An 11006-nucleotide genomic window follows, 5' to 3' on the forward strand; every position below is an offset into this window, starting at 1 on the left:
GTCAGACTTTTACACTGAAAAGTAAAAAAAAAAAAAAAAAAAAAAAAAAAAAAATAATGCTAAAAGGATATGAAAACAATGACGTTAAATTTACATCAATTCAATAAAGATATTTTTTAGATAAATAAGTGTTTTACCGAAAATCTTTCGCATGTTATCCATCACACGTTCATACAGCCACAAACATAAATGCTAATGGCGTGAACATGCGTGTTACCAGGTGACGCCTGGGAACACTTGTGCGCACATGTTATGTACACCACATGAATATTATTTCAAAAATTACTTTTGAAAAATTTAAAAAAACTGTAAAAAAAATAGGTGCCGGAATGCCAGAAAAAAAGCATTGGATTAGATAGATTAAAATATTTGTGTAATTTTTGTGTCAGAGGGAATTTCCCCCAACACACACAACCTTTTCATTTATTTATTTATTTTATTTATTAAAAACTTTATCTACTTGGACCTTTTGAGTTGGAAACACTGTCTTGACTATAATCTGAAGAAGTTGGTATTTTCTAAGACTAAGTGTAACTCTTTTTGCTGTCAAGGTAAATTTAGGAGGAAAACAACAATTTCCACTGTAGTCACTGCTCTGTATGGTGATGACTTTACGCTGACCTTCCTCTATACCCTATCTCTTCTACAGAATGAGTGCAGTTTGATGGTCCCCTCACTTTTATTATGGTTAAAAAATGTATGTTTCTGCATGGAGAAATAATCTTCATATGGATGGATCTTGACCACCACCAGGGAATATCATTAGTTGATGGTACATTGTGTACATCATCCATTCAAAGCCTTTATGTCAAAGCAAACGAGCCTACTTGTTCATTTCAGTGGAAGCAGTTAGTTATCACTTAATGCTATGCTAATCTTCTTAACCATCCTAGGATTTTTTTTTAATGGTGGGAACTTCAGTATGAAGCATATTACATTCTCGTCCATTTTGCATGCATGCAAAAAAGTTGATACAATTTCATAGCATTAATAAGACAGTATTCCTTTCACTGAACATCATAATCTTCCTCCATTGGATCTGAAAGTGAGTTTTATGAAAGGGGCAGGGTTTCTCCTCTGAAAACTTGGGTTTATCATCCCACAAAACACAAACACAAACACACACACACACACACACACACACACACACACACACACACACACACACACACACACACACACACACACACACACACACACACACACACACACACACACACACAGGCCTCGTAGCTCTAATTGCTTTGGCCATAATCCCATATAATGATTTCCCCATTGCAGGTTTGTATTTCAATTACAGATAAATGGCTTCCTTAGGCACACTGTCTCTCTGTGTGCCTAAGGAAGCCACTTACTTCCTCATCAGTAGACCTGTTGAGTTTATCTTGAGCAGAACATTCTGATTTCTTACTAATCTATAACATCAATCATTCAAGATCTGAATCCTCTGTTGGATCTTCTACTGTTCCTGAATCATGTCTTCAGATTCCACTTTAAATACAATAACTACTGCTAAGCTGCATGTTTGTACAGCTTGGGATTCAACACAAAAAAAACTGTCACCAAAAATAATGCATGATTTACATTAACTCATTGAGATCTTTACAGTTCATATGCTCTGTGATATTTTACAATTCCATATAATAAAAGCAATTTGGATGTTTGCTTATTCTGGATCTTCAATCCTAGCGACACTCGAATTAAAGGAATGGAGACCCTGTACAGGTTACAGATAGTTAGTAAAATCAGAATTAACCCATCAGTGACCTGAAATGAATCACTAACATTCCAGTTAGTGTAGAAACATGAAAGAGAAGTTATTCTTGTTAGGCTCTGCATAGGCCATAGTCATTTTACACATTCTTATCTACACTAAGAGCACTGTCGCAACCATCATACCTTATATAATTTTCTGGTGGAGTATTATCATTTTGCTCAGGCACAGGGATGTATCTTATTCAGTATAGCACACACACACAAAAGTAGTATTGAATGGCATATCTCATAACGTGTACTGAAAGGGGGTTTCAGTATTTTTTTTTTTTTCCTGCACAATACCATACTGCTCTAGCTGAGCAGTATGGTATTGCAGACAAATCTTTTTGGACTCCAAAAAAATTTGTCTCAAATTTTTTTGGAGTCTCACGTGTTTAACCTTTTTTACAAAGAATTAATTTGCACATATTCAGCTATGTTTATATTGTTTTGTTCAATTTTTAAATTTGTTTGCTTGTACATAAGATGTTATTTATTTTGACCTGGTGTTACTGCTCTAACCCTTATCATGGTACAACAATGTTGAAGTAAGTCTCCTTTCCCCATGGTTCAGAAATTAGGTTCAATGCTTGCTTTGGTACAGCATCCATAGTAGCCATGGCATCTTACTTCTGAGGACATGTGTATTGCTGGAAAGGTAGTGGATGTATGGCGAGCTCTGCCACTAAATCAGTTTCTCATTGAGTATGAATATGCAATCCTTCAATTTCCAAAGCAATGGCCTCAACTATATTCAGAGATCATAAAAACAAGTGAAATAAATCAACTAATATACTATTATTCTTTTCAACTAAATGTCCATTTGAGAAAATGTGACGATATCTAGAAGTGCTGGCAGGATTTCCAGAATCAGTAAAACTCCATTCAGATAATCATTTTTGAAACACCATCAGAAAACATTAAGCATTTTCTTCATGCAACATCAATTTTGTGAATACGAATTACATAAAACCTTAAACTATTCAAAAGGAATGATATCAGAATGGGACCTCCTTGATGTTAGTGATCAGATTTAATATTATTATGTGGATTATTATTACGTGATACCTCCAGGGAGTCCAAAGACTCATCGAGGAAGGGCTTACTCTACAACTCCCTGTTTCCACTACACCAACGCCATCTACTGCCGACCACCACCACTAGTATTTTCACCAACATGACATATGGATGATCAAGGAGTGGTGACCATCCAAAACTGCCAACCTACATAAAATAAAAGCAGGAAGTTTGAACTACCCTGTAAGGCTCTACATTTGAAATCCTTTTGATATATTTTAAATATAAGAAATATGGTCATGCACAAACTGCCAGTTGTGGCTTTGCCAAATGTCCTGGACATGTCAGCAAAAAACATGAAACCAATGATTTTACTTAACAAAAAATCTAAATTCGTTAAACTGAGTGAGAACACTCCATATCAGGAGGTAAAGGGAAGTTTATTATATGTATTGGGAAATCTTGCACTGAAAGTATCTGTGATTAACTCATATGACTGTTCTACTTGCTCAGAGTTACACCATGATATGATGTAGTGTGCTTTCTACTAAATGCATTGTGTTCTAATGAGCATATTCTCAGTTCAGAAAACACACCGAATATATGTCATTATGTGAAAATTCATTAGTAAAAAAATAATAATGGCATTAGCACCATGTAATTAATAAATAAAAAATAAATAAAACCTCTTCCTAAAGAAGAATCCAAAATAATTCAAAAGGGAAAAAATGCAAGACCTTATTAAAAAAAAAAAAAAAACCCTCAAAACTGTGAAGCAACTGGATCCATGAAATATAAGTAATACATTCCTATAATGAAATTGTTGTGGATTGTGTTCAAAACATGGATGGCATACTCTTGCAGAAGCATAAGCTACAACTGCAATTCCCAAAACATTTAGTCAGTTTCCACATTATCCTAAGCAATGGTGTAATGATGATTGCACAGCAGCCAAAGAAGCCCAGAAGAAAGTGTGGAGTATTTTCCACAGGCACCTCTCAACAGCAAACGTAATTGCTTTGAAATGTGCTCAAGCTAGATACATCTGTTGCCAGAGGAATCCTGGATCCAGTTTACTTCTATATCAAGATCCATCAACAGCAAAGAAGTATGGGAAAAAATCCAGAAAATGAAAGGCAGATATATACCACCCACTGGCTCTCTATCCTTGAGCACAACAGTTGAGCAGTTGCTGATCCAACAGCAATTTGTGACATGCTCAGGGAGACTTTTGCAAAAATATTTGCAACATCTTATCCTCCTAAATTCCTTGCTCAAAAAAGCAAAACAGAAACGCAACAAATCCAGTTTTCTTTGAACATCACAGAAGAATACAACAGGCCATTTACCAAAGGAAAAATGAAGGCTGCTTTGCTTAAATGTCATCCAACTGCAGTTGGATCACATATTATCCATTACAGAATGGTGAAGCATCTATCAACATCATCATCTGTCAACACTGCACCTTTACAACAGAATTTTCTGTGAAAGCATATTTCCCGATGCTTGGCAAAAGGTGATTAGAATTGTCTTTCCTAAGCCAGGAAAGGATCTAAAATTCCCAAATAACTACTATTCAATTGCTTTGAACAGCTGCTTTTACAAGATTCTGGAAAAAAAGGATTAATCCTCATCTTTTATGGTTTCTGGAGAGAAACAACCTTTTTTTTTTTTCCAGAACTAGCTTTGAAAAATATTCTACTACTGATCATCTTGTCTGACTGGAGGCATCCATTAGAGATTCCTTCATGAAAGTGAGTATCTAGTATTGGTTTATATGGAAAAAGCATATGACACTGCTTGGAGATTGGAATAGTGAAATACTTGCATAATTTTGTCTTAGAGGGAATGTCTCTCTTTTTATCAATACTTCTTATCTAACCAAATCTTCCAAGTCTGAATAGGAACTGCTCCCTCCTATCCCTAGAACCAAAAGGAGGGAGTTCCACAAGGTTCTGTTTTTAAGTGTCATGTTTTTTAGCAATCATGGTCAACTTAACACAATAACTTCCTCCAGCAGTAAGTAATGTCCTATATGTAGATGACTTTAGCATCTCTCAGAAATGGGTGCTTGCAAATAGCTTCACATTTTCATAGTAGAAGACAGCTTGTGTGAACTTTTCCACAGACATGTTCTTCATCCTAACTCAGGACTCCAACTATGATCATCACTAATCCCAGCTGCACTGGAAGCTAAGTTCTTGGGACTGGTATTTGAGAGCAAACTCAGTTTTCTTCCCTCACATACATCAGTTACAAGACAAGTATGAGACAAGATATTTGGTTTCTGCAATATGTATCCCATTCATGTGTCTTCTCCTATCTAGGAGGTTCACCACCATGATGTGACTCATGGTTAACTACAGGCATAACGACATGTGGTGAGGACCCTATCTCTTCCACATGTTGTTGTCAGTATTCATGAGTGTAATCCGCGTGTGTTCACAGGACCGGTTTGCCTGTTCTGAGGGACAGAAAAACCAGAGTTTCCGGGTGAAAAAACCCTCTATCTCCGTATGAGACTGGCTAACTCACCTTTAGTCGAAAGAGACTAGATAAAGGTTCCTCACGTCCTGAACGGGAATCGAACCCAGGTCTTTCCGACCAAAGGGCTTCGTCTACACCGACTGAGCTACGGAAGCTCGCAATATGTATATTCTACAAATATTTCTATGGGAAATGTTCATTTGAAATAGCATCAATAATTCTCCCACTTAGTACTAAGCTCATTGGAGCACTTGCAGCTGCTGTTGCTCAACATCCCTTCACAGTGCACCTTGAAACCCACAGAAAAGTTTTTCCTCCTCCTTCATCCCTGCAACTACTGTATTGTGGAATAGTGTTTCCCAAGGAATACAGTAATACAGTCTTTTAAATCAAATGTAAACAAAAATCAACCCATTACCCATATGCAGTACTACTGTACTATAGGTTGATCAACCAACTTCTCGTGTATGGGCTCAACATATAATACAGTTAAATAAATAAATAAAAATTTAAAAAAAAAAGCCATAAAGCAATGAACATTCTATGCACCCATCTTCCCCGTATTGGGGTGCTGACAGATTTTCTTTGCTTTGTACAGGGCATTGATAAGATCAAAACATGACTATGGATCACAAGTTTATGCTTTTGCCAGGGAGAGTACACTGCATTGGGTAGACCCTATTCACCATCAAGCTATCAGAATTTCAACTGGAATATTTTGCAATTCCACTTATTCCTAGTCTGTATGTTAAGGCAAACAAAAAAGCATCTTAGTGTTAAATACTCTAATTACTCCCCATTAGTTTCTTAGTTCCTAATTGCTTTGATAAATTATAATTAGTAAGAGAAAACTAAATAGAATTTATTACTCCTATATATTTCACTCAATATTTGGATTTATGGTTAATGGATTTAATCAATAGATTGATTAAATGGTAGGGTATGCTGATGTTAAAAGGATCAGCATACCTTACCTTAAAAGAACATCTGAAATTATTTCCAGCCAAAAGGCTGTGGATTTGAATCCCGCTGTAGGCATGGATGTTTGTAATTGTCTGTGAAAATACTAGTGGTGGTGGGTGGTAGATGGCATTGGTGTAGTTGTAGTTAGTGGAGAGAGAGCTGTAGAGTAGGCACCCCTCCCTCGATGAGTCCCTGGAGGTGTTATGTAATAATAATAGGATCCTTTTGCAGATATAATTTGTTTCCCACCTTCAACTAACTTAAAAGTTGCCATGTTTCTTACTGCCTATCAAAGGTACATTATCACTTCTATCCTTGCCTGGTGTTTATCAAATACCCTGTTCTTGTCATCTTTGCTATTTTGGACAGACTTGCCATTCTGCTACTATTAGAATCCAAGAAAGGTTCAGACCTTGCTTCTGACTTGACACTAGACATATAGTTCGCTGGACCCATACCAGGATGCTACATTACAGTTGGGTCAAATTTGATCGTGTATTTTTCGAATCTTTCACGCCCTATGCCACTATCTTAATCTTAGACAGACAGTATGCCACTTTTTGGGACATGATTGCTGTTAATTGTTTATAATGTTTTAATTAATTATACATCTATACCCATGTCTCTGAGCTTTGTTTCCTCCCACTGTACGAATGCAACCAAGACGATATTATATGCATGCTGTATTACCCATTCTTCTATTCAGAATTTAAATGTTGTTACCAGTTCTTCTGCCTTCTCCTTGAATGAAGCTCATGACATAGGAGTAATGAATCCTATTTCATTTTCTCTTACATCTGTGAAGCCATTATTTAAAAAATTTTTACTGTGTCTACCATGCATGTCTGTTAAATGTCTAATAAATTATATTTGCTATTGGAAATGATCTCATCCATTTTGGTTTTCTCTCACTCTGTAATTTGTACAGATCCATTGCAGCTCTCTTCTCAACTGAAGATATGAGTTAGCTGGTCTCATCCCAGCAGTGGCAGGATTTTTCATCCCACAGAACAGAGAAACTGACCAGAAGAATACATGATTTGCAAGCACTGGTTGTAGCCTCATAACCTTAGTTGCATTATAAGTTGATGCTGGCCCATTGTAGATTAGTCAATGTTCAAGGCTGCTTTAGTAGCAGATTTGTTGTTCCCTGCTCCTAATTCTGTAACATGAGACTGGAGATTGTGTTTAGGCAGTATTACATCAAGTCTGCATTCTTATTGTAATTGTATTATCATAATGATTTTATTTTTCAACGATTATGCGATTTTATTAGGTAATTTCTAAATTGTCAGCATTATTGATAATTCCATAACTAAGATAATGTGGATCCTCTACTTCCATGCATAGACTGCATGGAATTAGAGGATTTGGATATTGGGTCAAAGGCCATAATTATCTACATTCTTTAAAGAATACAGGGAATTCATAGTAATGTAGTTTTGATGTTTAAGCACTCATAAATTTTATAATCATAACTAGTAATGTACTTTATGCTAGTATCAGTTGTTTTGATAGTTTCTTTATTATTATTATTATTTTTTTTTTTAATAGAACCAGGTCCCCGAGTACTCAGGCATCATCTCCACGAGAGAACCTTAGTCGAAGTTCAACTTATGAAAAGTTGACTCCAAATAGTCCAAGTAGAACAGAGGGTCAGTCGAGGAGGTCTGGTTCTTTAACATCTTCCATACCGTCTAGTAAAAATGCTGGTAACACTTGCATTAAAAGCAAAGTAGGACATATTTGGAAAAAAACAAAGGACACTAATAAAAGTAGTACTGATATTCCCCTTAAAGAAACAAGTAATGCCAAAAGTGCAAAAAAATCAGAATCTACTGTTTCCACAAATAACAGACTTATGTATGGAATGCAGTTGGCTCCAGCTTATCAAAAAGACAATAAACGTACTTCAAAACCTGAGCCATCTGACATTCTCCTTACTGACAGAGAGAAAAACAAAAGTCCATCCAGCCAGGTCAGCATTAGTGAACCAAAGACTGCATCACCAAAGAGCACAAAAAGTACTAAAGAAATAAAATCCTTCATTCCAACTCCATCCAGGCTAGGAGGAGTAAATATCCCAAAAAAGGAACCAAGTCACAATGGTCAAATTGTTGATGGTGAATTAGGAGAACAAAGAACTTGCTTGGTAACAGTTGTCTAACTGAAGCATATAACTGTAGGAGTAATTTTAGTTCTAGTTACTATAATGTATTATTACATTAAGCCAAAGATTTGATCATGTTATGTTTCATTTGGGAGCAAGTTTATTTGCTATTCCTGAAATTTAATTTATGTTATTGTGTTGTATAAGGATTCAAGTTGATCTGAATCTTGAACAACTACAAGGAGAAATTCATTACTTTCTTTGTTTCCTGTTGTGAGAAACATAGTTAAGTGATGAAAAAGAATGCAGGCTTGCATAAAGTTGTAGCACTTCTGTAGATATGGTAATTTACTCAATATATAATATCTTTCCTATTGTTTTTTTTTAACTCATTGATGCTTGATTTATTAATTCAGTGTGTTATTTAGAATCATGTAACAAAATTGTACAGTATAGAAGATATCATGAAGACAGTAGCCATAAATTATGAAAATTATAATTTTATTTGCATCTCAAGTGCATGCATTTATATTTAGCATTTCTTTTCATCGTATTGTACACATTGTTTATATATCATTATAAATGTAAATTATTACAATAGGTGCTTCATATTTTACGTTCATCCTCCATATAAAAATCATACGTTTTAGATGTGGACTTTGTGCGTGTATATATACATATATATATATATTTATTGTTATTCATTTTTACTTGGTTGAAAATATTATTAATAAGTTTTAATGACTGATAACCAAGAGATAAAGAGATGACATGGTTTATTTGAAAAGATACTACTAGTTTACTAGTTTCATTGAATGAGTCAACATCTTCAGGTATCACAATCAAAGGAATATATAAAAAATTACAGAGACTTAAAATTGCATTAACAGAACAAGTACAAAAGACAGTAGTGCATTTGAAAACAGAATGCGAGCTAGAGTTCTAAATAAACGTAGATTACGTGCTGTCACGAGTGTGCCAATATTGAACAGAGGCAACCTGTGCATCAGAGATTAAAACTTAGGCTGCTGTTGATATGGAAAGAATCTAAAGAAATTTCTCTCGATTCGACAATCTTTCTCTCAAGCTCATCATAGCACACATGGATATTAGAAGTTTGTGTCCATTACAATGTGTTGGCGGCCTTCGTCTGAGTTAACTGAAAAGAGAACGTGGCTAGAGAAAGCACTAGCTCTAGTCCTGTTGTAGAAAATATCTCTACAGGGTTTGTCCAAACGTAGGATGGATTTAGCAGTCTGGCCATAGTATGGCTTTCCACAATCACATAAAATCTTGTACACGCCTGGAAACTGAGTTGGAAGGTGTTTCTCTTTAGGTTTACTCAGAATGGAGCAAAGTTTTGAGAGTGTAGCGAAGCAAGTTCTAAAGTTAAACTTCTTGAGAATTTTTGCCAGTTTTGGTGAAAGAGAGCTGATGTAAGGTAAAGAGATGAAGGCTCTTGCGGAAGAGGGATCTTCAGAAGTAGTTGAGTGACTTGCAGAAAAATTTGTCAATCTTATTAGGAGAGAAACCATTATTAATAAAAGTCTTTTTAAGAAAAAGACTTTTCTTTTTCCTGATCTGGGAAGACGGTGTTCTCTTTTCAATTAACTCAGACGAAGGCCGTCAACACATTGTGAACTGAACACAAACTTCTAATATCCATGTGTGCTATGATGAGCTTGAGAGAAAGATTGTTGAATCGAGAGAAATTTCTTTAGATTCTTCCCATATCAACAACAGCTTAAGTTTTAATCTCTCTGATGCACACGTTGCGTCTGTTCAATATTGGCGCACTCATGACAGCGCGTAATCTACGTTTATTTAGAACTCTAGCTCGCATTCTGTTTTCGAATGCACTACTGTCTTTTGTACTTGTTCTGTTAATGCAATTTTAAATCTGTAATTTTTTATATATTCCTTTGATTATGATACCTGAAAATGTTGACCCGTTCAACGAAACTAGTAAACTAGTAGTATGTTTTCAAATAAACCATGTCATCTCTTTAGCTTTCGATTATCGGTCATTAAAACATATATATATATATTATGGTAATTTCAGTTCAAACGTCTGGACATTGTACATTACTAACTTGTTTTTTATTCTTTTAATCCTTTTAGCTCGTGCATACTGTTAAAGATTTCAAAATGAATTTGTAGGTTTGTTAATACATATAAATTATTCTTTATTTTTTTTTTTTCAGAAATATATTTATTTTACCCTGAGTTTGCATTAAATTTATCTTCAGGTAAGCGTGGGTAAATGGTTGATCTTGACATCAACACGTATAATATATATATATATGTATATATATATATATATATATATAAGAATATTTAATAAAAGGTCACTGTAATATAAGAAAACTTGTAGTTCAATTTTTTTTCATTGCTTTCCTAATGCTTTTAATAGATGACTGTGTAGATTGATTTATATGTACCATGCTTATATGGTAAAAGTATTTTGGAGGACAATTTTAATGTTAATGATTAAAAAAAAAATGTAAGATCAGGTTTTCAGTACACAGTATCTTTTACTTGTATTTCTGCGTAATAAATTGTGAAATGATTGTCTCTTTAGCTTACTTTGAACAGTATTAAACTGTATAACAACTTTGAGATTGATGTTATAATTACTGAACTAAGCTTAATTTTTGTGCAGAGATCTAAATTG

General features: G+C 34.8%; 1 protein-coding gene across 1 annotated transcript in view; it reads left to right on the top strand.

Annotated features, from left to right (window-relative positions):
• The window catches only part of LOC150093613 (adenomatous polyposis coli protein-like), a 372524-nt gene extending 363309 nt beyond the window's left edge, over nt 1-9215 (top strand). The window contains exon 17 of the mRNA XM_090413231.1: nt 7777-9215. Within this exon, the coding sequence (XP_090269357.1) occupies nt 7777-8389 (613 nt within the window). The 3' untranslated portion in view covers nt 8390-9215. The remainder of the gene's footprint in view (nt 1-7776) is intronic.
• Nucleotides 9216-11006: the final 1791 nt, after the last annotated feature.

This window comes from Typopeltis vanoorti, chromosome 23, assembly GCF_054136105.1.
Source record: "Typopeltis vanoorti isolate ZY-2024b chromosome 23, IOZ_Tvanoo_1.0, whole genome shotgun sequence".
Lineage (NCBI taxonomy): Eukaryota > Metazoa > Arthropoda > Arachnida > Uropygi > Thelyphonidae > Typopeltis > Typopeltis vanoorti.